The 27272-nt window shown below is 42.3% G+C and overlaps 2 protein-coding genes across 4 annotated transcripts in view; one reads left to right on the top strand and one right to left on the bottom strand.

Annotated features, from left to right (window-relative positions):
* LOC135506113 (lysophospholipid acyltransferase 2-like) overlaps window positions 1–16433 on the bottom strand; it is an 83524-nt gene extending 67091 nt beyond the window's left edge. Inside the window, exon 1 of the mRNA XM_064925557.1 lies at window positions 15793–16433. Within this exon, the coding sequence (XP_064781629.1) occupies window positions 15793–15879 (87 nt within the window). The 5' untranslated portion in view covers window positions 15880–16433. The remainder of the gene's footprint in view (window positions 1–15792) is intronic.
* Window positions 16434–16549: 116 nt separating this feature from the next.
* LOC135506112 (arf-GAP with SH3 domain, ANK repeat and PH domain-containing protein 2-like) overlaps window positions 16550–27272 on the top strand; it is a 55271-nt gene continuing 44548 nt past the window's right edge. Inside the window, exons 1-5 of one of the 3 annotated variants that reach the window (XM_064925556.1) lie at window positions 16550–17139; window positions 17848–17896; window positions 21222–21398; window positions 21827–24490; window positions 24810–24954. The gene's annotated coding sequence lies outside the window, so the exon portion shown is untranslated. Of the gene's footprint in view, window positions 17145–17847; window positions 17897–21221; window positions 21399–21826; window positions 24491–24809; window positions 24955–27272 lie in introns of all 3 variants that reach the window. The other 2 variants (XM_064925554.1, XM_064925555.1) reach the window with 2 other exon arrangements.

Below are 27272 nucleotides of genomic sequence, written 5' to 3'. Positions count from 1 at the left end.
ATGATACTGCCTTGCTGTCCATCTTTGACATTCAGATAGAAAATGACTACCTTCCACAAAACAAAGGGCATCACTTTCGCTATTACTTGTCTTTCATTTGCAAACAGTATTGAGGATTGAATGGGTCTCTATCCTGAATCGCAACGTCCATCCAATGGCAAGACAAAGGAGGAGACATTCTGCTGAATGAGGAACTGGTTAAGGCTCATTGAAGCCCGTGATGGAATGGGTACCTTCCTGAAGAAGCCTGTTGCTAGGATACAGCCTGCATGCCTTGCCATAGCAAAGAGGAGGTTGATGTGCTGCTGAGCGGAGGCCATGTTTTTACAATCATCGATCTCATTGAATTGGCTGCAACATGCTATCACTAACTGATTACATAGCCTATAAAAAGTGTCTGCTCGGCCACCATGCAGTCAGCCACATCCACAGTGGCTTTTCATCTTAACAATTACGGCCTTCAAGGACTGCCTCTCTGAAGCAAGAGAACCTCTGTCTCTACGCTCAATTTCTCATTGCCAGAGGGCAAAACCATCCCAACTCTGAAGGCAACAACATCAGGCTCAAAGGCCCACATTAAATCCAAAACAGGATTATTGATAGTTGTTGATAAAAAAAAAAAAATGTAAACACTTTTATTGACAACATCTCACTTCGGTCTCTACTTTCTCATTAGCAAAAGTACCTTATCCATAGAGCCCTGTTTAAAGACACAGGCTTTCGACTGACTTTGCTCAGACAAGACAAAACAACGAAGGAATGCAACCCCCCACTGACAGACAAACTAGGGCTGTCCCCTACAACAACAACAAGTATTGGTCGACCGAGAGTCGCCTTTCCTTTTGACCCAATTGTTCGGTAAAAACAGATGAATCGTGTATTTTTCCATATAAAGTGCATTCGCAAATGATTTAGACCCCTTTACTTTTTTTAAATTATTTTTTCCCCCCACATTGTTACATTACATTTTTATTCTAAACTTTCTGAATTAAATTGTTTGTTTTTTACCCTCCTCATCAATCTACACACAATAACCAATAATTACAAAGCAAAAACATTTTTGTAGAATTCTTTGCAAATGTATAAAATTACAAAACTGAAATAACACATTCACATACAGTTGCAAGAAAAAGTGTGAACCCTCTGGAATTACCTGGATTTCGACATACATTTGTAAAAGAATGTGATCTGAACTTACTCCAAGTCACAACAATAGACAAACACAGTGTGCTTAAAGTAATAACACACAAGTTATTGTATTTTTGTCTATATTGAATACTTAATTTAAACATTCACAGTGTAGGTTGGAAAAGTATGTGAACCCTGAGGCTAATGACTTTTTCAAAAGCTAATTGAAGTCAGGATTTAGCTAACCTGGAGTCTAATCAATGAGAGGAGATTGGAGATGTTGGTTAGAGCTGCCCTGCAATATAACAAAAAAACACTCACAAAATGTGAGTTTGCTATTCACATGAAGAATTGCCTGATATGAACCATACCTTGAACAAAGATATCTCAGAAGACTTAAGAATTGACTTGCATAAAGCTGGAAAGGGTTACAAAAGTATCTCTAAAAGCCTTGATGTTCATCAGTCCACGGTAATACAAATTCAGCACTGTTGCTGCTCTCTCTAGGAGTGGCCATCTGGCAAAGATGACTGCAAGAGCGCAGAATGTTCAGTGAGGTTAAGAAGAATCCCGGAGTATCAGCTAAAGACTTACAGAAATCTCTGGAACATGCTAACATCTCTGTTGACGAGTCTACGATATGTAAAACACTAAACAAGAATGGACATCAAGGAAAAAACTACTACTGTCCAAAAAAAAACATTGATGCAGGTCTGAAGTTCGCAAAAGAGCACCTGGATGTTTCACATCACTGCTGGCAAAATATTCTGTGGACAGATGAAATTCGGGTTGGGTTGTTTGGAAGGAACACACATAACTATGTGTGGAGAAAAAAAAGGCACAGCACATCAACATCAAAACCTCATCTCAACTGTAAAATATGGTGGAGGGAGGGAGCATCATGGTTTGGGGCTGCTTTGCTGCCTCAGGGCCTAGACAGCTTGCCATCTTCAATGGAAAAGGAATCCCCATGTTTATCAGACATTTTGCAGGAGAATGTAAGGCTCTCTCCACCAATTGATGCTCAACAGAAGTTGGGTGACGCAACAGGACAACGACCCAAAACACAAAAGTAAATCAACGGCTTCAGAATGGATTTCAAGAAGAAAATACACATTCTGGAGTGGCCCAGTCAGAGTCCTGACCTCAACCCGATTGAGATGCTGTGGCATGACCTCGAGAGCGGTTCACCAAAATTCAAAATTCCTCCTGACCGTTGTGCAGGTCTGATACGCAACTATAGAAAACGTTTGGTTGAGGTTATTGCCACCAAAGGAGGGTCAACCAGTTATTAAAGGGTTCAAATACTTTTCCCACCCTGCACTGTGAATGTTTACACGGTGTGTTCAATAAATGACATGAAAACATATAATTGTTTGTGTGTTATTAGTTTAAGCGGACTGTGTTTGTCTATTGTTGTGATTTAAATGAAGACCAGAACAAATTGTATGACCAATTTATGCAGAAATCCAGGTAATTCCAAAGGGTTCACATACTTTTTCTTGCACCTAAGTATTCAGACCCTTTACCCCAGTACTTTGTTGAAGCACCTTTGGCAGCAATTACAGCCTTGAGTCTTCTTGGATATGATGCTACAAGCTTGGCACACCTGTTTTTGGGGAGTTTCTCCCATTCTTCTCTGCAGAACCTGTTCTGTTCCCGACCATCCTCCTGGTGCTGTTTGCCTTCACAGATTCTGCCATTACCCTTCTGAAGTTGCCGGTAATAGGCTACACCAGCGGTCGTCAATCTTTTCCATTTGGAGTGGCAATTTATCTTACCATTTCTACCAATCTGCGTGCCAGTTATGATTTTCATATTACAAAGAACTGTCCCACAAATATGTGTATCTCAAAATACCTGTCTGTGACTAATCTATATTCTATCTAAATGAAAACTATACAAATCTAAAAGTAACTTATTGCCAACTATGTACAAATAGCCTACATAAAGCCAACAAATAAAAACAACGCAGCCTGCAGGTAGAAAATATAGCTACGCGTAGCCTATCTGCAACAAACTTGAAACATTGTATCAACTGTCAACTATCAACCCCAGTCCACATGAGAGGGTGCGTCTCACTCCCAATAATGTCTCCTGTGCACTTGTTTGCTACTCCCACAAATCTAAAAGCATTGGAGATCTGCTAGGCATCTGCTAGGAATAAATAACAAAAATGTGGCTAGTCAGTCTTGTCCAAGTCTGTGTCCCAAATGGCACCCTATTATAAAGATCTAATTTAACTGTACTGTATATAAGAACATAAATATGTATATATGAAGTGAGTAAAAAGTATTTTTGTTGTTCTTGTTGATTACTGCTCTGTAATTTGTCATGTAATTGTAGGTTTTATGTGGACCCCAGGAAGAGTAGCTGCTGCATGTGCAGTAGCTAAAAGGGATCCTAATAAACTAAACCCTATTCCCTACATAGTACACTACCTGGTTAAAAGTAGTGCACTCTATTAGGTAATATGGGTGCCATTTGGAACATTGCCCAAGCTAGTGTTCTTAACCCATTAATCCCCATTGGCCCAGTGCAGCACAACATCTTCCCTCAGTGTGCCATCAACATCTCTATTACCCAGCAGCCAACAGTTGCACTCAGATGATTCAATCTCCCATGAACACTAAGTGCACTCTTAGTGCCATACATTAGTCTTAGACACTCAATTATTTATCTCAAGCGTAGGAGACCACTATTCACTGCTCAATGTACATATACTCATCATAAACCCTTCTTCCATAGCTAAAGACAGGCATACACTTACGGAAAGTAATAGGGATCTGTCGAGAAATCCCAATGACTACTGCCGTTTCCAGAGATGAGGCCTGTCATCTATAGAAGAAGAAGAATTTATTGTCCACTTTATTTTCATATTACACCTACACAACCGCCTGAGAAACATAGGCACGCACACACACACACGCACACACGCACACACGCACACACGCACACACACACACACACCAAGGGTCTGGAAGACAGGGTCAGCCACTGGAGCTGTTTAGGAGTCAAGTGCCTTGCTCAAGGGCAAAATGGCAGCAGATGGCAAACACCGAGCCTTGTTTCTAATGGTTTAATGAGCTCCAGTAGATAAGTTATACCCTACATCCAGAGAAAAGGGGAAATTATGCAATAATACAGTGGCCTACTACACCAGGGAGAGTGGACGTGAATAATAATACCAATGCATCTATATTACTTCACATAGAGCTCTACTATACCTATCATTCTATGTGTGTGACCCAAATGGCCCTCTACTCCGTATAGTGCCATTTAAAAATATATATTTTTTACCTTTATTTAACTAAGCAAGTCAGTTAAGAACAAATTCTTATTTTCAATGATGGCCTAGGAACAGTGGGTTAACTGCCTGTTGAGGAGCAGAACGACAGATTTGTACCTTGTCAGCTCGGGGGTTTGAACTTGCAACTTTCTGGTTACTAGTACAACGCTCTAACCACTAGGCTACCCTGCCTGCCCAGTTCTCTGTGAGACATAGCCACAGAGAACGAGTCACTCCTGAACGATGGTGTCCTCCTCATAAAGCTACCCACCCAGGCAGAGGAGGGTAGTAATACCACTACTGCCAGGAGCTACAGTCAGTCCTTGTTACTCTCTTTAACAATCCTGATGGTAATACTAGGGTAGTCTCTCACCCCCGGCTATGGCCCAATTGACACACTATTCCCCATGCAGTGCACTACTTTTGGTAAGAGCCAAATAAAAAAAATGTTTTTGTCACATACACAGTTGACAGTAGGTATAAAAGGTGCTAGCTCCCTCAACATTGCAGTACAATATCCATATCAATAATAAAAGGTCAAAGATCAAATAAGTCATTAGAAGGAGGTAGTAGTATTAAAACGACTATGTAAACAATAGGATGTAGGGCATTTTTGCCCCACTGTATGTGTGTGTGTGTGTATTTGTGTGTAAGGGTTGGATGTGTGCAAAAAATCTAAGGTGCAGATCGCCTCGGAGGTGCAGGTCTGAGCAGCTAAAAAGCTAGGGTAAGCTGTTCAGTTAGCCTCTACCACCAGGCTATCAGACGTCTCGGCGCCTGATGGTCGCAGACCCAATGCTCAGAAACCTTTTGCCAGATGGTAACAAAGTGAATAGTCTGTGACTCGGTTGACTGAACTTCTTGACGATTTTCCAGGGATTCTTCAGACCCCATCTGACATAAATGTCCTGGAGGACAGGGAGCTCGCCCCCTGCATTTGAGGTTGGGGCAGTTGCCAGCTATAGAACTTCTTGAGGATCTGAGGGCCCATGCCAAATTACTTCAGTCACCTGATGTTGAAGAGGCGCTGTTGCGCCTTAAATCTTACAGACACAAAAAGATCCCACCTTGTCTAGCGTATTGTTTTGTCGACATTTGGAAATAAATGTTCTGTTTCCATCAGGCCTGTCATGACATTTATCCGACACGCACTTTACTCGCATAAAAAGGTTGGATGGAAACCTGGTTAGTGATACTGAATGGATGGAGTTCAGGAACTACAGAAACTGGGGAAATTCCAGTGGTGTTGCAGTATCCTCTCTGGCCCTCTTCCAGGAAGACATCCCGAGTTTGCGTCCCAAATGGCACCCTATTTTCTATTTAGTACACTACTTTTGAACAGGGCACACATGCTATGGTCAAAAGTAGTGCATTATATAGGGAATAGGTTGCCATTTATGATTCAACATCTGACACAGAGGGAAGGAAGTGGTTTTGTAGGTAGAACAGCACAGCAGCTGAGCAAGCTACCAGCCAAGTAGAATCAGTGAGCAGACTAAATGCCCATGTAGGCCTGCCACACAGACAGAACCAGTGGTGAAATGTACACTGCTCAAAAAAATAAAGGGAACACTAAAATAACACATCCTAGATCTGAATGAATGAAATATTCTTATTAAATACTTTTTTCTTTACATAGTTGAATGTGCTGACAACAAAATCACACAAAAATTAAATCAATGGAAATCAAATGTATCAACCCATGGAGGTCTGGATTTGGAGTCACACTTAAAATTAAAGTGGAAAACCACACTACAGGCTGATCCAACTTTGATGTAATGTCCTTAAAACAAGTCAAAATGAGGCTCAGTAGTGTGTGTGGCCTCCACGTGCCTGTATGACCTCCCTACAACGCCTGGGCATGCTCCTGATGAGGTGGCGGATGGTCTCCTGAGGGATCTCCTCCCAGACCTGGACGAAAGCATCCGCCTACTCCTGGACAGTCTGTGGTGCAACGTGGCGTTGGTAGATGGAGCGAGACATGATGTCCCAGATGTGCTCAATTGGATTCAGGTCTGGGGAACGGGCGGGCCAGTCCATAGCATCAATGCCTTCCTCTTGCAGGAACTGCTGACACACTCCAGCCACATGAGGTCTAGCATTGTCTTGCATTAGGAGGAACCCAGGGCCAACCGCACCAGCATATGGTCTCACAAGGGGTCTGAGGATCTCATCTCGGTACCTAATGGCAGTCAGGCTACCTCTGGCGAGCACATGGAGGGCTGTGCAGCCCCCCAAAATAATGCCACCCCACACAATGACTGACCCACCGCCAAACCGGTCATGCTGGAGGATGTTGCAGGCAGCAGAACGTTCTCCACGGCGTCTCCAGACTGTCATATGTGCTCAGTGTGAACCTGCTTTCATCTGAGAAGAGCACAGGGCAACCAGTGGCGAATTTGTCAATCTTAGTGTTCTCTGGCAAATGAAAAACGTCATGCACGGTGTTGGGCTGTAAGCACAACCCCCACCTGTGGACATCGGGCCCTCATACCACCCTCATGGAGTCTGTTTCTGACCGTTTGAGCAGACACATGCACATTTGTGGCCTGCTGAAGGTAATTTTGCAGGGCTCTGGCAGTGTTCCTCCTGCTCCTCCTTACAAAAAGGCAGAGGTAGCGGTCCTGCTGCTGGGTTGTTGCCCTCCTACGGCCTCCTCCACATCTCCTGATGTACTGGCCTGTCTCCTGGTAGCGCCTCCATGCTCTGGACACTACGCCGACAGACACAGCAAACCTTCTTGCCACAGCTCGCATTGATGTCTCATCCTGGTTGAGCTGCACTACCTGAGCCACTTGTGTGGGTTGTAGACTCCATCTCATGCTACCACTAGAGTGAAAGCACCGCCAGCATTCAAAAGTGACCAAAACATCAGCCAGGAAGCATAGGAACTGAGAAGTGGACTGTGGTCCCCACCTGTAGAACCACTCCTTTATTGGGGGTGTCTTGCTAATTGCCTATAAATTTCCACCTGCTGTCTATTCCATTTGCACAACAGCATGTGAAATTTATTGTCAATCAGTGTTGCTTCCTACGTGGACAGTTTGATTTCACAGAAGTGTGATTGACTTGGAGTTTCATTGTGTTGTTTAAGTGTTCCCTTTGTTTTTTTGAGCAGTGTATTTAAGTAAAAGCACTACTTAAATAGTTTTTGTGGGTATATTTTTTTTAAACTTTTACTTCACTACATTCCTGAAGAAAACAATGTACTTTTTATTCCATACACTTTCCTTGACATCCAAAAGTACATTTTGAATGTTTAGCAGGACAGGAAACTGGTTGAATTCACACACTTATCAAGAGAACATCCCTGTTCATCCCTACTGCCTATGATCTGGCGGACTCACTAAACACAAATGCTTTGTTTGTAAATTATGTGTTGGGGACTTCCCCTGGCTATCCATACATTTAAAAAAAATACATGAAAACTGTGCCATCTGGTTTGCCTAATATAAGGAATTTGAATATCATCACCATAGTTTTACTTTTCAAATGTAAGTACATTTGAGCAATTACATTAGCTTGTGATACTTAAGTATATTTAAACAAATACTTTTAGACTCCAGTAGTATTTTACTGGGTGACTTTCACTTTAACTTGAGTCATTTTCTATTATGGTATCTTTACTTTTACTCAAGTATGACAACTGGGTACTTTTTCCACCACTGGACAGAACATACTGTATATAACACACAGAACATACTGTATATAACACACTAGGCAAAGAAAAATCATGAACGTTATCAAACTGAAGAACGGATTTATAAAAACTTGTACTCAGATTATGTTGATTAATTGAGGGTTACCATAGTGCCCCATCAATCCATAAGCAATGTGGCAGGTTTTGAACTACCTTTAGAAAAACTATCCAGTGCCATGTGATAAATCCTAAGTATTTATAGTCACTCTCTATATCGTTTCTGGTCGGCACAAGAAACAACCTCTTAACCACAGGGGTAGACTGTCTGGAATTGGATAGACTTCCTGTAATATCTATAATATCTACTTTCCTCCCTCTCTTTGTGAGTGAAAATGCTGAATAATAATATCGGGTTAATGGCTGTCTCTAAACCTCTTTCTACATCAAAGAGATTCTCAACCCCAAGAGGTTTGTTAAATTAATTAGCTCCTCCACATAAAGTACTTCTTCTCAAAGCAGAAGCAGGCTGTTCTATACAACCTCACGGTTTCATTTTTCAAAAAATGGAAGAAGAACATTCCAGAGTAAACGGGAGATTCCCATTTCAGCTTAATGTAGCTAGGGCCTATATGTCCAAAGAAAACATACTGTCTGTGCATTAAATAGCATAGGCTAAAGCTGAATCACCAAACTGAATGATGTTTTACAATAGATTAGCTCATCAATCTCATAAAAGGTGCCCTAAAAACACAAAGACCTGTGGAGCCAGGAATACACACACCTATCATGGACCAGTGCTGAACCTGCAGGAGGCAATACGGACACGCCTGGTGCACAAATATACAGTGGGGCAAAAAAGTATTTAGTCAGCCACCAATTGTGCAAGTTCTCCCACTCCTCCTCCATGCTTCACGGTGGGAACCACACATGCGAAGATCATCCATTCACCTACTCTGTCTCTCACAAAGACAACGGTTGGAACCAAAAATATCAAAATTTGGACTCATCAGACCAAAGGGCAGATTTCCACCGATCTAATATCCATTGCACATGTTTCTTGGCCCAAGCAAGTCTATTCTTCTTATTGGTGTCCTTTTAGTTGTGGTTTCTTTGCAGCAATTCAACCATGAAACCCTGATTCACACAGTCTCCTCTGAACAGTTGATGTCAAATCAAAAATCAAATTATATTTATTTGTCACATACACATGGTTAGCAGATGATAATGCGAGTGTAGCGAAATGCTTGTGCTTCTAGTTCCAACAATGCAGTAATAACCAACGAGTAATCTAACAATTCCAAAACTACTACCGTATACACACAAGTGTAAAGGGTTAAGAATATGTACATAAAGATATATGAATGAGTGATGGTACAGAACGGCATAGGCAAGATGCAGTAGATGGTATCGAGTACAGTATATACATATGAGATGAGTAATGTAGGGTATGTAAACATTATATTAGGTAGCATTGTTTAAAGTGGATAATGATATATTTTACATCAATTTTCATCAATTCCCATTATTAAAGTGGCTGGAGTTGAGTCAATGTGTTGGCAGCAGCCACTCAATGTTAGTGGTGGCGGTTTAACAGTCTGATGGCCTTGAGATAGAAGCTGTTTTTCAGTCTCTCGGCCCCTGCTTTGATGCACCTTTACTGACCTTGCCTTCTGGATGATAGCGGGGTGAACAGGCAGTGACCCGGTTTTTGTTGTCCTTGATAATCTTCATGGCCTTCCTGTGACATTGGGTGGTGTAGGTGTTCTGGAGGGCAAGTAGTTTGCCCCCGGTGATGCGTTGTGCAGACCTCACTACCCTCTGGAGAGCCTTACAGTTGTGGGTGGAGCAGTTGCCGTTTAAGGCGGTGATACAGACCGACAGGATGCTCTCGATTGTGCATCTGTAGAAGTTTGCGAGTGCTTTTGGTGACAAGCCGAATTTCTTCAGCCTCCTGAGGCTAAAGAGGCGCTGCTGCGACTTCTTCACGACGCTGTCTGTGTGAGTGGACCAATTCAGTTGGTCCGTGATGTGTACGCCGAGGAACTTAAAACTTACTACCCTCTCCACTACTGTCCCATCGATGTGGATAGGGGGGTGTTCCCTCAAGTCTACAATCATCTCCTTTGTTTAGTTGACGTTGAGTGCGAGGTTATTTTCCCGACACCACACTCCGAGGGCCCTCACCTCCTCCCTGTAGGCCGTCTCGTCGTTGTGGGTAATCAAGCCTACCACTGTAGTGTCGTCCGCAAACTTGATGATTGAGTTGGAGGTGTGCATGGCCATGCAGTCGTGGGTGAACAGGGAGTACAGGAGAGGGCTCAGAACGCACCCTTGTGGGGCCCCAGTGTTGAGGATCAGCAGGGTGGAGATGTTGTTACCTACCCTCGCCACCTGGGGGCGGCCCGTCAGGAAGTCCAGTACCCAGTTGCACAGGGTGGGGTCGAGACCCAGGGTCTCGAGCTTGATGACGAGTTTGGAGGGTACTATGGAGTTAAATGCTGAGCTGTCGTCAATGAACAGCATTCTCACATAGGTATTCCTCTTGTCCAGATGGGTTAGTGCAGTGTGCAGTGTGGTTGAGATTGAGTCGTCTGTGGACCTATTTGGGCGGTAAGCAAATTGGAGTGGGTCTAGGGTGTCAGGTCGGTTGAGATGTGTCTGTTACTTGAACTCTGTGAAGCATTTATTTGGGTTGCAATTGCGGAGGCTGTTAACTAATGAACTTATCCTCTGCAGCAGAGGTAACTCTGGGTCTTCCTTTCCTGCGGCGGTCCTCATGAGAGCCAGTTTCATCATAGCGCTTGATGTTTTTTGCGACTGCACTTGAAGTAACTTTCAAAGTTCTTGAAATGTTCCACATTGACTGACCATCATTACTTAAAGTAATGATGGACTGTCATTTCTCTTTACTTATTTGAGCTGTTCTTGCTATAATATGGACTTAGTCTTTTACCAAATAGGGCTATCTTCTGTATACCACCCCTACCTTGTCACACCACAACTGAATGGCTCAAAAGCATTAAGGAAAGAAATTCCACAAATTAACTTTCAACAGGGCACACCTGTTAATTAAAATGCATTCCAGGTGACTACCTCATGAAGCTGGTTGAGAGAATGCCAAGAGTGGCAAAGGGTGGCTACTTTGAAGAATCTCAAATATAAAATATTTTGATTTGTTTAACACTTTTTTTGGTTACTACATGACTCCATGTGTGTTATTTCATAGTTTTGATGTATTCAATATTATTCTACAATGTAGAAAATAGTAAAAATAAAGAAAAACCCTGCAATGAGTACGTGTCCAAACTTTTGACTGGTAGTGTATGTCGCGCAACTGAGTCGAGTGGAGACAAATGGATTCAGTTCAGTTAGTCATCCCGATGAGCCCTTCTCACATAGATAGTTTATGCTGGCTAGCTGGCAAAAACAGGAGCATGGCGCTAGTTAAAACTTGTAAAACAAAGTGATGTTTATTTCGTTGGACACCAGGTGTGTTCGTGAAGCCTCTCAGTCATCCCGCTTCCATACCGTCAGCCAGCCATCAGCCATAATAAACCCAGAGGATCATGGTCCCTGTAGTCATTGAGACAGCTCTCCTAAAGAGATACCCTGTGAGGCCCTAGTGTCCTATCAACATTCCTATATCAGCTCCATCCCCAACAGCACCATATTCCCTATGTAGGGACCTACAGGCCTAATTTGTTGCACTAAATAGGGAATAGGGTGCCATTTGTGACACAACCAGATCCATCTGCTCCCAACCCTGCAGAGAGAGGAACACCCAGTCCCATGTAAACTAACGTCAGCCAAACCCTCAATGGAAGGAACAAATTAGCTGACTCTGGTATTCACTCACCAAACTCATAGGCCTACAACACATTTTGAATGTTTTAATGGGAGGGGAATCTGGATTGAATGGAGTTAGTAGAATGTCAGCATTACTAACTCCATGTTTTTCTTTCAGTTGGTTACATCTCCATAGTTAACAGCACACACTGGTTGTGTTCCAAATGACACCCTATTCCCTATTTAGTGCACCACTTTGGACCAGGACCAATATATATGGAATAGGGCTCTGGTGAAAAGTACTGAACTATACAGCCAAGGAATAGGGTTTTGGTGAAAAGTAGTGCACTATAAATCGGGAATAGGGTCCCATTTGGGATGCAAGCACTGCCAGATAACCGTACTCTACTCCCTGGGCATTCCTCCTCATTGAGCCCCCAGGGTGTTGGGCAGCAAACTCAGGCCAAAACTCTTGATTGGGAAGACCACCATTTATGTCTGGCACAAAGGATTATCTCTCACGCACACTCAGCCACACACAGCTAATGCAATATGCCTGAGGTCCTCTGCTTGCTAAAATATTCCCAGCAAAAGTTTGACAGCAATGCTTGTGACACATTTCACATTCAGGATGTGTCACTGCATGTGTGAAAGTATCGGCAACCAAGTTGGCCTAAAGTACCACAGTCAACTTCCATAGAGAAAGCAGAGCCATTAAACCACAGCTTTGGAGCCATATGTATGAAGTGTCTTAGAATACTGATCAGTTTAGTCTTTTAGATCACATTTAATAAGATTAAATAGACACGGAGGGACCGGATCCTAGATGAGCACTCCTACTCTGAGACGCTAGACACATAAAGCCCCTGAACACCAAAGGCTGCCTAGCTGGTGCCATTAAAGTTAAAGCAACAATGTAACGTATTCTCTTTCAGTGATAGTAATAGGTTACCATCACTGGGGTTAGGCAGGAATGTGTGTGTTCGTCCCAAATGGCACCCTATTACCTATATAACGCACTTCTTCCATAGGGCTCTGGTAAAAGAATATTTCACTGTATACAGGGAAGAGAGTGCCATTTGGGACGCAGCCTGTGTTTTTTGGTATGTCAGGCCCAAGTGTTATTATCCCTTTGATATTATTAAGTCTTCTGCCCCTGGTCGGGGTTTGCATAGTAAGAGCTAGGAGGCCTATAACTTAGAGCTGCAGATACCCTTTCCCCCCTGGACAAATCCCTTACACTAAATCAGCTTACAATGACCGTGTGGCTGTATGGCTACGCAGAAACCACACTGTGGGCTCTGGTCAAGGTAGTGCACTATAAAGGGAATAGGCAGCCATTTGGGACACACGCTGTGTTTCTTTTCAACGTAGAAGTCAGAAATGAATCCTGCTCAGACCTCCTAGACCACAGGAAGATCCCTGAAGCCGCTCCTTTTTTGGTTCCTTCTCATTTCTAGAAAGTCGTTTCCACAGTAACATCACTTGAGGGTGTCGTCAAAACACCATACTGTTACTAGGGGGAACATAACTACTACTATAGCTACTCTCTGATGGATTGTACCGCAGGCCCCGGCCTGACTGACTTCCTGACTCTCACAGTGCTGTGGAATTTCTAAGGCAAATATCATTTCCTACATCTCAAAGTCAAAGAGAATTTGTCACAACAGTATTACGGGGCTATGTCATCCTGGAATGTAGCAATGGTGCTAGGCTACAACAACTGATAGGGCCTGATGCATCTTTGCATTCAGTTGCGAAGTGGTGAACCACAGATCTGTAGCCTGTAGCTTAGGCTCAGTATATATGGAAGAGTATCTATAGAAGAGGGAGTAATGTTACATGAGCTGTAGACCAGGGCTCATATTAATGCCTAGAGAACCTGATTACTTATTTGTTTATTAACAACTTGTGTCATCAGAGCTTTCTGTAGAGTAGCAGCTCCATTTAAATACTATGAAAGTGTAGTTAGGCAAGGGGGTGTGGTATATGGGCTGTTCTTATGCCTAGATAAAGCCCTTAGCCGTGGATATTGGCCATATACCATAAACCCTAGAGGTGCCTTAGTGCTATTATAAACTGGTTACCAATGTAATTAGATCAGTAAAAAATCAACGTTTTGTCATACCCGTGGTTTACGGCCTGATATACCACGGGTGTCAGCCAATCAGCATTCAGGGCTCAAACCACCCAGTTTATAATGTTAAGTAACCAAGCCGAGCTGTACTAGACTGGCCTGGTTACGCTTCCAACATAGTTTCTGAAACGGTGCTGGAAAGGACCATGTGGATAGAAAATACCCAAGCCACTACAGTATTATCCGAGTCTAACCTTTAGCGTGAAACTGGCAAGAGAAAACACCAATGGAAATATTTATAGAGCTCGCTCAGTGAAGTCACCAAACAAGCACACCTGTTACCTCTAGAGGAGTATTAAGAGGAATTGAAGTTTGTTCAGACGACTCACTGTTGTGGTCACGTTCCCTTCATGAATACTGTCGGAGATGTTCTGGGATCATTTACAGCACGCTACAGTACATTTGGTCTGTTGTTTTGGCTAAATAGAAAACAAACAGGAGTTCTACAGTACAACCTCTTGAGTTGTGCCGAAATGGCACCCTACTCTCTTTATAGTGTTGACTGACGACTCATCCTGAATTTAATTCTGCTGCTCTATCAATTGATACATTAATTCTGAAACTGCCATCATAGAAGTAGTTTGTGTAACTTCAAAATGATTTGCGTTGCAAATTTTTATTTATTTTTTAAAATCAGCAATTGGATCGCCTCTAACCAATCAGAGTATCAAAATTGATAATGTTGTTGGTTTCTGGGACCAATCAGAATGGTCAGAATGTGTTCGCATTCTAGAAATCGTCAGGGAAGGAGGCAAATCCAGACTCATCGTGGAGAAGAAACAACAGTTGGCCGGAGCGATGTGGATGGGTAGCCAGGCAATTTATAGTGCACTACTTTTGACCAAGTTTGGGAAAAGCAGCATTACAGCATTTAACTTAAGGTTGTTTGCATTAGATAAATATATGAATGTGCCACATTACATAAATGAGCATGGATTCAAACTTGGTTGGTTATGAATAGATTAGTGGGAAATTATCAGAAACTTTTCCATTGCTATTTTTCAGATGCAAATCTTGTATACAGTAGATTGTAAGAGTGGGTGCTGCAGATTTAATATTTGCATGGGATGGGCTTCACATGTAAAGTAAAGCTGCTGTGGTCGGGGTAGGCTATGTAATCTGAGTGTTCTTCGACGTCTTCTAATGACAAGTGAGACTATAGCATTTACATATACAGGTCACCTGAATGGGCCTATGTGAAAACCATTGCAAGGAAGAGACGGTAATAACTGAAAGCATGCTTAATGATAAATTCAGATTGATTTGGCACCGGCAGCAAAACACATAGGCCTATTCTACAGCTGTGATTAGGCTACTTGAAAATGTGTCATTTATTTTGTGCGTAAAATAAAACTGGTTACATTATAGCCCGATCAGTAAGAGGCCAATGTCAACTATAAATCCAAATCTAGGGTTATTGTAGTCTAGACAAGCCAAATATCCTGTACACAGACATCTGCGGCACATTTGTTCAAATAAGATACTATTTAAAAGTATGGCTGATGATTAATTGTCGACTAAACGTGACATTTTTGTGACATTTAAAGGGGGCCTTTAATTTAATTAAATCATTGCGAGATGTGCGCTTATGCCAATGTGGCGTCAACGTGTTGAACGATTGTATCAAACCAATCCAAATTCATGATTTCCTATGAGGGAAAAATGGCAATACCAATACCGTTGTTTGATAGTGAGGAATCAAAGACAATTGGCTACACAATGTTGTTTTTGCTGCGATTTTGGACATGCGACGAATGATAGAAATACTAAAAAAAAAGCGTAAGTAGAAGTAACAAGAATTAACCTATTTACCTGGTCGAGAGGAAGATTGATGATTTCGCTTATGGGTTGCAGCAAACTGGATCCAGTGCACGCCGGGGACACGGTTTCAGTAGCCATGATTCAGAACGTTGAGAGAGTCCTCTGCTCTTCTTCCCCTCTGACAGTGAATCCTAGATTCGCCCCGACTCTGATCCTACATCCACCGCTGGAGCTGCTGCTGTTTGCTGCTGGCCACTACTGGCTGTCGGTTGCGCTACAGCACGGTCTAGGCGCAAATACTTCCCAAATCAACCATAATTTGGGCGGGGAAGGATTCGACTCATTCCCGCTCTACGCAATGGTTTGCGAAAATATCAGCACCATAATCCAATGTAAAGGCTAGACAATATAGGCCCAAATGCCACTGAATTAAAATAAGAAAAGGCCTAAATTGTTATTTTATTCTCTGTTTCCAGTTGAAATAGGCTTTTTACACATGTTATTTTCATTTTTCCTGTAGTCTAAACAATATATATTTTTCTTTATAAATAGCGGACTATAAATATTATATTAAACTCAGGTGCGCCGTGCTCGTTGCGCAGATGCTCGGCTACATACCTCGCGCACAGTTTACTGAACGCAAAATAAGATGCTGCGCTGCTGTCTTCTCTTCTCGTCCCCTAAGGGAAACACTTATTATTCACCCCAATCCTGCAGGTGGCGGAACAGAAATATCGGAAACGACACTATTTCATAAAATCATACAAGGAAGACGATAATCCCGCCTTCCTTTGCTTTTTTAACATTTTCATTGGCTGACGTTCATCACATAATCTCAATTTCGGCTTTGAAAATCATATTTTCCTGTCCAAGAAACGTGAATTTGAGATAAACAAACGTGATATTTAATTTAGCTACAAACCGTTCGAATGTAGCTGGTGGTCGTCACATACATTTGGCTATGGCGAAATGCGTGGTTCTGGGGTATCTGAATCGAAGCGACAATCATAAATGAGCGTTTCCGAATCGACCTAAGAGGTTTTGACATTTTCCTAAGGACCAGACTCGAATAGAAGTGTGCCTTGCTGCCCTGCGAAAGACGGAAAAGTAGGATTCAACGGAGGAGCACATCATATGTGAAAAACACTTTCTGACAGACCACATACCTCCACTTGCAATAAGCGATGATGCCATTCCTATCATGCCACCATACCTCGACGAAGATGTTGCAACGGCTAAGCACGGGAGGATACGCTCATGATTACTTTGATTGATAGCTTTCTTATCGCAATGATTGTAGTCGTTGTTTTTCGTAATCCCTGTCTACATATATTTTATTTACAGAATGTTGAAGAAGAATATGATGAGCCAGCACGAGACAGAACCATCTGCATCTATGTAAGGTAACAGTTCTCTAGCCTTTATGAAATATAATAAGCATTCTTCCTTTTGTGTTTTGAACTACAGGTACTTGCATTCTACACTTCTGAGCATCTCTCTTGGTGTTTGAAAATAACGAGGCCTTTTTAATAAATCGCATAAGTTGCATGGACTCATTGTGTTCAGTTGTAGTGGTTAACATGATTTTGGAATGACTACCCCAACTCTGTACCCCACACATACAGACAATTGTAAGGTCCCTCATCGAGTAGTGAATTTCAAACACAGATTAAACCACAAAGACCAGGGAAGTTTTTCAATGCCTCACAAAAAAAGGGCACTGATTGGTATATGTGCAAAAACCAAAAATAGCAGACGCTGAATATCTCTTTGATCATGATAGTTATTAATTAGGCTATGGATGGTGTATAAATACACCCAGTCACTACAAAGATACAGGCGTCCTTCCAAACCCAGTTACCGGAGAAGGAGGAAATGGCTCAGGGATTTCACTATGAGGCCAATGGTGATTTTAAAACAGAGTTTATTGGTTGTGATATGAGAGAACTGAGAATGGATCAACAACATTGTAGTTACTCCACAATACTAACCTAAATGACAGAGTGTAAAGAAGGACGCCTATACAAGATAAAAACATATTCAAAAACATACAACCTGTTTGCAACAAGGCACTTAAGTGGTTGTTGTTGTTTTATCCCTCTTCAGTCTAGGTCCTGTGAACTGGTTGAAAGCACCAAGACAAAGACAAGACAAGGTATGCGTGATCATCATTACTGAAAATCTATTATTATTCCAAATCGACCTGGCGTTGAATGACCCTTTGACACTTCCTTGCCTTGTACAATTCCTGCATCCAGGGCCGCCTCCAGGCATAAGTGACATAAGTGGTTGTTTAGGGCCCCAGGCCGCTGAGCAACCGCTTTCAAACTGGTCAAAATTTCTTGCCACCACATGGGTAGAATTGTAGGAGATTAGCTGTAAAGATTAGCTGTAAAACTGGTGAAAACATTATTGCCACCACATGGAGAATGGGTAGAATTGTAGGAGATTAGTTGTAAAACTGGTAAAAACATTATTGCCACCACATGGAGAATGGGTAGAATTGTAGGAGATTAGTTGTAAAACTGGTAAAAACATTATTGCCACCACATGGAGAATGGGTAGAATTGTAGGAGATTAGTTGTAAAACTGGTAAAAACATTATTGCCACCACATGGAGAATGGGTAGAATTGTAGGAGATTAGTTGTAAAACTGGTAAAAACATTATTGCCACCACATGGAGAATGGGTAGAATTGTAGGAGATTAGTTGTAAAACTGGTAAAAACATTATTGCCACCACATGGAGAATGGGTAGAATTGTAGGAGATTAGTTGTAAAACTGGTAAAAACATTATTGCCACCACATGGAGAATGGGTAGAATTGTAGGAGATTAGTTGTAAAACTGGTAAAAACATTATTGCCACCACATGGAGAATGGGTAGAATTGTAGGAGATTAGTTGTAAAACTGGTAAAAACATTATTGCCACCACATGGAGAATGGGTAGAATTGTAGGAGATTAGTTGTAAAACTGGTAAAAACATTATTGCCACCACATGGAGAATGGGTAGAATTGTAGGAGATTAGTTGTAAAACTGGTAAAAACATTATTGCCACCACATGGAGAATGGGTAGAATTGTAGGAGATTAGTTGTAAAACTGGTAAAAACATTATTGCCACCACATGGAGAATGGGTAGAATTGTAGGAGATTAGTTGTAAAACTGGTAAAAACATTATTGCCACCACATGGAGAATGGGTAGAATTGTAGGAGATTAGTTGTAAAACTGGTAAAAACATTATTGCCACCACATGGAGAATGGGTAGAATTGTAGGAGATTAGTTGTACAACTGGTAAAAACATTATTGCCACCACATGGAGAATGGGTAGAATTGTAGGAGATTAGTTGTAAAACTGGTAAAAACATTATTGCCACCACATGGAGAATGGGTAGAATTGTAGGAGATTAGTTGTAAAACTGGTAAAAACATTATTGCCACCACATGGAGAATGGGTAGAATTGTAGGAGATTAGTTGTAAAACTGGTAAAAACATTATTGCCACCACATGGAGAATGGGTAGAATTGTAGGAGATTAGTTGTAAAACTGGTAAAAACATTATTGCCACCACATGGAGAATGGGTAGAATTGTAGGAGATTAGTTGTAAAACTGGTAAAAACATTATTGCCACCACATGGAGAATGGGTAGAATTGTAGGAGATTAGTTGTAAAACTGGTAAAAACATTATTGCCACCACATGGAGAATGGGTAGAATTGTAGGAGATTAGTTGTAAAACTGGTAAAAACATTATTGCCACCACATGGAGAATGGGTAGAATTGTAGGAGATTAGTTGTAAAACTGGTAAAAACATTATTGCCACCACATGGAGAATGGGTAGAATTGTAGGAGATTAGTTGTAAAACTGGTAAAAACATTATTGCCACCACATGGAGAATGGGTAGAATTGTAGGAGATTAGTTGTAAAACTGGTAAAAACATTATTGCCACCACATGGAGAATGGGTAGAATTGTAGGAGATTAGTTGTAAAACTGGTAAAAACATTATTGCCACCACATGGAGAATGGGTAGAATTGTAGGAGATTAGTTGTAAAACTGGTAAAAACATTATTGCCACCACATGGAGAATGGGTAGAATTGTAGGAGATTAGTTGTAAAACTGGTAAAAACATTATTGCCACCACATGGAGAATGGGTAGAATTGTAGGAGATTAGTTGTAAAACTGGTAAAAACATTATTGCCACCACATGGAGAATGGGTAGAATTGTAGGAGATTAGTTGTAAAACTGGTAAAAACATTATTGCCACCACATGGAGAATGGGTAGAATTGTAGGAGATTAGTTGTAAAACTGGTAAAAACATTATTGCCACCACATGGAGAATGGGTAGAATTGTAGGAGATTAGTTGTAAAACTGGTAAAAACATTATTGCCACCACATGGAGAATGGGTAGAATTGTAGGAGATTAGTTGTAAAACTGGTAAAAACATTATTGCCACCACATGGAGAATGGGTAGAATTGTAGGAGATTAGCTGTAAAACTGTAAAAAAATAAATATTGCTGTGCCCTATGGCAAAATGAGTAGAATTGCATGAAATTTGTCATAAAATTGCAAAAATGTCTCTTCTCCCCATGGCAAAATGTTCAGAATTGCAGGAAATTCACTTTAAAATGTATTGTTTTTCTCTTCGCTATCAAGAGACAGGGCCACTAAAATGTTTTGTAGTGGGGGTGGGGACAACAAAATCTCGCTTAGGGCCCCCAAAAGGCTGCCTGCATTGCTAATGGCATCCTATGCCCTATTTAGTGCATTACTTTTGACCAGGGTCCAGGGTCAATGGCAAAACAAAATATTGAAGTGCCTTTGAACGGGGTACAGTTTCCCGTGTGTATCAAAATGGTCCACCACTCAAAGGACATCCAGCCAGCTTGACACAACTGTGGGAAGCATTGGAGTCAACATGGGCCACCATCCCTTGGAATGCTTTCTACACACAGGCCGTCATTGTGAATAAGAATTTGTTCTTTACTGACCTGCCTAGTTAAATACATGAAAATATATAATAATAATGTCTAAATATCTTGCATTACCCATCTCATATGTATATACAGTATCCTATATTATTCTACTGTATCTTGTTCTATGCCACTCTGACGTTGCTCGTCCATATATTTTTATATTCTTAATTCCATTCCTTTACTAGATTTGTGTGTTTTTGGTATATGTTGTGTGATTGTTAGATAGTACTGCACTGTCGGAGCTATAAGCACAAGCATTTCACTACACCTGCAATAACATTGCTGAACACGTATATGTGGCCGATTTTGTTCTGAGGGCAAAAGGAGTGCAACTCAATATCAGGAAGATGTTCTGTAAACTCAGTGTATGTAGGGAATAGGGTCCCATTTGGGATGCAGATCATGTTGAATCAATGTTGTTTTGGCTTTGATCAAATATTGACCTTTTTCCTACTGTAGCCAGTGCCACTGAACACACCATTTGTCCTCCAGGATCTGTCCCTGGCTCTGTTGACCAAGAAGTTCCTAAGGCTATTGCGTGGCATCCATCATGGTTTCATAGACCTTAACCTCGCGGCAAAGAACCTCATCACAAGCAAACCGAGGGTCTATGACCTCACCAACTGCCTGGAAGGGACCAACCTTATTCAGAAACAAGATCAAGTGGTTGTGAGTACTGCGGTTTCAGCACACAAGCTCTTTGCCAGTCTGTGCTCCCACCTTCTGTGCTTATTTGTCTGTTTTGATAGGATGTGTTCATGCAGGGTGGTATTCATTAGGTACCAAATGGAAGAAAACAGACTGAAATAGGGAGGGACTAGGACCTGAACTTGTCCAGTAAGAAAGACAAATTTTCTTCTTCAGTTGCAAAACGTCTTCCACTCCGTGCCCTAATTAATATGTGACTCCTGTCCTTGAGCTGTTGTTGTCTATTAATGTTATGTCATGTTTTGTGTGGACCTTAGGAAGAGTAGCTACTGCTTTCACAACAGCTAATGGGAACCTAATAAAATACCAAGACCATATCACCCTGCATGGTAGCAAGGGGTTTGTCTGTATTCTATAACTGAGTGTGGTATCATCCTCTCCCTCCCCAGAGGTCCGTGTCCAGTCACCAGTTTTGTGGGGCCGAAGCAGAGGTTTTAGTGGGAGCTGCAGAACCTGAAGACGGTGGAGGAAAGTCTAGATGAGCTCATCAAGACCTGTGCACAGCAGCTCTTTGACATGACGGACAGCCTAGACAACATAGAATATCCTTTTAGAACATAAACACTGTAAAAAAAAAACTGTTGGTCACTAAATCCGTCTAGAAGGACCATGTAAAAGTGGTCGGATGGTAGGACCTCGCTCGTCTGAGCGGTGGGCTGTGAATGACCTCACCTGTCTGAGCGGTGGGCTGTGAATGCACTCGCTCGTCTGAGCGGTCGGCTCTGAATGCACTCGCTCGTCTGAGCGGTCGGCTCTGAATGCACTCGCTCGTCTGAGCGGTCGGCTGTAAATGCACTCGCACGTCGGAGCGGTCGGCTCTGAATGCACTCGCACGTCGGAGTGGTCGGCTCTGACTGCCCTCGCCCGTCGGAGTGGTCTGCTGTGAATGCCCTCGCCCGCTGGAGTAGTGTGTCTCAGGGGAGTAGGTGGGCCGACTCTGGGAGAACCAGTAATGATTGTGCTCCCGTGAAGGTGATGATGGCTTTAGCCGGAGGTGCCTAGAGTTGTGGAGGTCAAGAATGTAGCAGCTGTACCGGTGCTCCCTCGGCAGTGACTGAGGCCGGGGGGGCCAAGAGTTGTGGAGGTCAGGAATGTAGCAGCTGTACCGGTGCTCCCTCGGCAGTGACTGAGGCCGGGTGGGCCAAGAGTACTCCCTCCTGATCTCTTGCTGCTTGTGACGTAGGTACTCGTATTCCCTCATCACCTCACAACTGGTGAGTGTGTGGTCACACTCTGACCACTGAGGAGGCCTGGAGCAGGGCTGGTAGTCTCTTAGATGAGTGGTGTGTAGGGCCTTGCAACTCATCTTCCTCCGGTGCATGACGGCTTTGTGTGTCAGAGTGGGCTGAGGTGGGTGGTGACAGCAGCCCCATACGTCGTAGAGATGCAGGATAACTCGTCTGCATCCTGGGGCGTGGAAACGACTCCTCTTCTGGGTACTTCAATATCTCAACTATAGCAGGTCAGAATCTGGTGATACGAAGGACAAGTTAGAAGGACCATGTAAAAACGGTTGACTGGTATGCCCTCCCCCATCTGAGCAGTCGGCTATGAATGCCCTCACCCGCTACACAGGGCATTCGGAAAGTATTCACAACCCTTCCCTTTTTCCACATTTTGTTATGTTACAGCCTTATTCTAAAATAGATTTTGTTTAATGGTTCCTCATCAATCTGCACACAATACCCAATCATGACAAAGCGAAAACAGTTGCAAATGTATTAAAAATAAAAATAGAAATTCCTTATTTACATAAGTATTCAGACCCTTTTATGTGACTCTAAATTGAGCTCGGGTGCATTCTGTTTCTATTGATCCTCCTTGAGATGTTTCTACAACTTGATTGGCGTCCACCTGTGATTTAATTAAACTGATTGAACATGATTTGGAAAGGCACACACCTGTCTATATAGTAGACAGTGCATGTCAGAGCAAAAACCAAGACATGAGGTCAAAATAATTGTCCTTAGAGCTCCGAGATAGATCTGTGCCTCGACACAATCCTAGGGAAGGGTACCAAAACATGTCTGCAGCATTGAAGGTCCCCAAGAATACAGTGGCCTCTATCATTCTTAAATGGAGGATGTTTGGAACCACCGAGACTCTTCCTAGAGCTGGCCACCCATCCAAACTAAGCAATCTTTGGAGAAGGGTCTTGATCAAGGAGGTGACCAAGAACCCGATGGTCACTCTGTGGAGATGGGAGAACCTTCCAGAAGGACAGCTATCTCTGCAGCACTCCACCAATCAGGCATTTGTGGTAGAGTGGCCAGACAGAAGCCACTCCTCAGTAAAAGGCACACGACAGCCCGCTTGAAGTTTGCCAAAAGGCACCTAAAGGACTCATAGCATGAGAAACAAAATTCTCTGGTGTGATGAAACCAAGATTGAACTATTTGGCCTGAATGCCAAGTGTCACGTCTGGAGGAAAGCTGGGTCCATCCCTACGGTGACGCATGGTGGTGGCAGCATCATGCTGTGGGGATTTATTTTTAACGGCAGGAACTGGGTGACTAGTCAGGATTGAGGGAAAGATGAACAGAGCAAACTACAGAGAGATCCTTGATGAAACCTGCTCCGGAGCGCTCAGGACCTCAGATTGGGGTGAAGGTTCACCTTCTAACAGGATAACGACCCTAAGCACACAGCTAAGACGATGCAGGAGTGGCTTCGGGACAAGTCTTTGAATATCCTTGAGTGGCCCAGCCAGAGCCCGGACTTGAACCTGATTGAACTTCTCTGCAGAGACCTGAAAATAGCTGTGCAGCTATGCTCCCCATCCAACCTGACAGAGCTTGAGAGGATCTACAGAGAAGAATGAGAGAAACTCCCCAAATACAGGTGTGCCAAGCTTGAAGCGTCATACAAAAGAAGACTTGAGGCTGTAATCGCTGCCAAAGATGCTTCAACTGTATCCTCTTTAATTGCCTCTGCACATTTGTATTCATGACCCACCGAGACATCAGTGGTGTATCAAGGTGTTCCAGGAGCAGACGGTCGTTGCCATTAAGGCCCTGGAGAAGACCAAGCTGGAGCTGCCCACACCCAAGGAGGTACAGTAAGGAGGGCCAAACATAAACCTGCTTTACAAACCTGGGTCGTGTTCATTAGGGAACACAGTAGCAAAATGTGGTGCAATGAAAACTGGCGTTTCTTATTGTACAAGCTAATATAGTATGTTTCCGTTCCCACGGTTTTCTTACGTTTCGTGCCTAATGAACACAACACCACTCTGTGGCTGTATATGCATGCTTATTCATTCATGACGCACTGACACAAACTTAACATTTGCAGAATCTGTACAATTCTAAACCACTGAGTCTGATGTTGATTGGCTGAATTGATCACTTTATTGAATTGTTTCCATTTTAGAACGGCATCTAGATCCACCTGAAGGGAGGCAGGGGACCAATCAAAGTGTTGACCTGTGAGCTGGGCGGGCCTCAGTGTAACACACAGGGAAGTAGAAAGACCAGACTTTCTGGTTTTGGAGGAGAGATCATGCTTCTGCACACAGGTAACAGCTGTGCATTTCAATCAGTCAAATTCATCAATTGTTAATTTTATTAGGTGCCCTAGATATTAATTTACCTATATGAAAAGTACATTACCTCCTTCCTTGAGATATCCTACTCTGTAAGAAAGGGATATTATGCCATGATTGGATTGGAACATTGAATGTGCTCCCCAATATGTTCACCAGAGGGAGCTGTTAACTATAAAATAGGTTTGTGAGCTGCTGTATCAAATTAGGTCAGTTACTTCACAAAAGAAAGGTATAAACATTGATGTTTTGGTGTAGTCCAAATCAACTGTTAATTTCTCTCCTGTAGGGACCTCTGCATCAGAATACTGTACAGAGTGGATAGTCTGGCGTCACACTGTCCTCATTGGATGTTTTTGTCTCACTGTTCGGACTGACAGATTCCACATTCTGCCATTGTAATTTTAGGAAGAGACCGTTTTTGTCAATTTTTGTAATAATTTCTCTGTGTAAAATCCCAAGGATTATAGCAAAGTTAAGGAATGGATTGTAAAAAGAACACGTAGGTTATTAAATTGCACGCTTTATTTTTATACATATTTAGTTTTGAGTAAACAGGGGAAAGGGCCTCAGATCCACAAAGTCCCTTCCACCAGGTGGCTGATGAGATATGTTGGCACGACTACCGTATTGCATCTCCATCCCAAAGCCCTTGCTTGGAAGTGTACTTCGCCAGATTGCCAAGGTGGCAAGACACGGTAGTGATGACACCATAGGCCTTGTTCATCTCTGCACCAGACAGGATGCTCTTGCCAGCATACTTGGGGTCCAACATGTACGCTGCAGCGTGTATGGGCTTCAGGCAGAAGTCTTCATGATTGCAATACAGTCTGCTTTCTCTATGATTTGCTTGACCTTCACTTGAACTCTGCATCCAGAAAATGAGTAGATGTTTGGTTGGAGGGGTGTATGCTGGGCGAAGAACATTCAGAAATCTCGTCCAATAGACATTGCCTGTGAGCATCAGAGGTGAACCAGTTGCATTCACAGCTTGAGCAAGACATTCATCAGCATTTCTCTGACTACATTCCTCCAATGAATCAAATAAATTTCTGATTCCATGAGGACCATGAGCTATCGATAAGGTGTCTGATTCATCATTTTCACCTTGAATAGAAGTAGAGGGACTTTTCTCAGAGGTTGCTTGTTGTGAGCGCTGAGGGAACTTTATGCACTTGGCCAGATGGTTCTGCATCTTTGTTGCATTCTTCACATGATTTGGCACAGTATTTGCAAATGGACACAGCCTATCCTTCTACATTATCTGCAGTGAAATCTCTCCACACATCAGATAGTGCCTGTGACATTTTCCTGTAAAGATTAGAAAAAACATAGTAAAAAAAGAAACAAATACAATTCCATGTACAGATAAATAGTTAAGCAGTTTGATTAAACAACTAATTTGTAAGGTAAGTGTTTTAAAATTAAACATGTATGGAAACAGATGAATTAACACTCCTCAGTTATCAGGCTCAAGCAAGCTAAAAACCCACATGGTAGCAAGAACTAACTAGCAGAAATGGTTAAGTTAGAAATTATTTAAACACACTTTGCTGTAGGCTACTAGAAGGCATGTAGTCCTTGGCTCAGACAGTGGTAGTAGTGTGGGCTCAATAGCATCTTATTAGTGTACAGCTGATTCTCAAGATCTTTCACATGTGATGGATGATTGCACTGTGCTTGCAGAGGGTTGCAATTCCATTAAATTGGGATAGTTTAACCAAAATATGCCACAAGACCTAGAATTGTCTTATGTGAATCCCACAAAAAAATGGTTCACTGTTATAAGCAAACTTTTTATGAATTTAAGCAAAATTCCCCAAATTCCAGGGCTTAACTTCCCATGGAAACTTCTGGAAATTTCCCCGAATGTTTGCGACCCTTTGCAACCCTAATTGTGCAGCCCCCTCAGTACCCCCAGAACTGTGGATTTGATCATTGTCTAAAGCAGGATCATCATGTAAACTAGTGGATTGGAACATAATGTGTATATGTTCTTTGTTGTTTTTTTTAATAATCTGACCATGTTTTACATTTTCGAAAGTTATACTTTTGTTTGTCTTTCCAATGTTAAAACAGTCTGTTACTAAAGAAGAGCACTTAAAATGTATCATCATATGAATAAGTGTGTGTGTGTGTGTGTGTGTGTGTGTGTGTGTGTGTGTGTGTGTGTGTGTGTGTGTGTGTGTGTGTGTGTGTGTGTGTGTGTGTGTGTGTGTGTGTGTGTGTGTGTGTGTGTGTGTGTGTGTGTGTGTGTGTGTGTGTGTACTTTTTATATATAGTACCAGTCA

Source organism: Oncorhynchus masou, chromosome 19, assembly GCF_036934945.1.
Source record: "Oncorhynchus masou masou isolate Uvic2021 chromosome 19, UVic_Omas_1.1, whole genome shotgun sequence".
NCBI lineage: Eukaryota > Metazoa > Chordata > Actinopteri > Salmoniformes > Salmonidae > Oncorhynchus > Oncorhynchus masou.
Note: the sequence above shows the minus strand (reverse complement) of the source record. Positions and strands in the feature narration are given on the sequence as shown.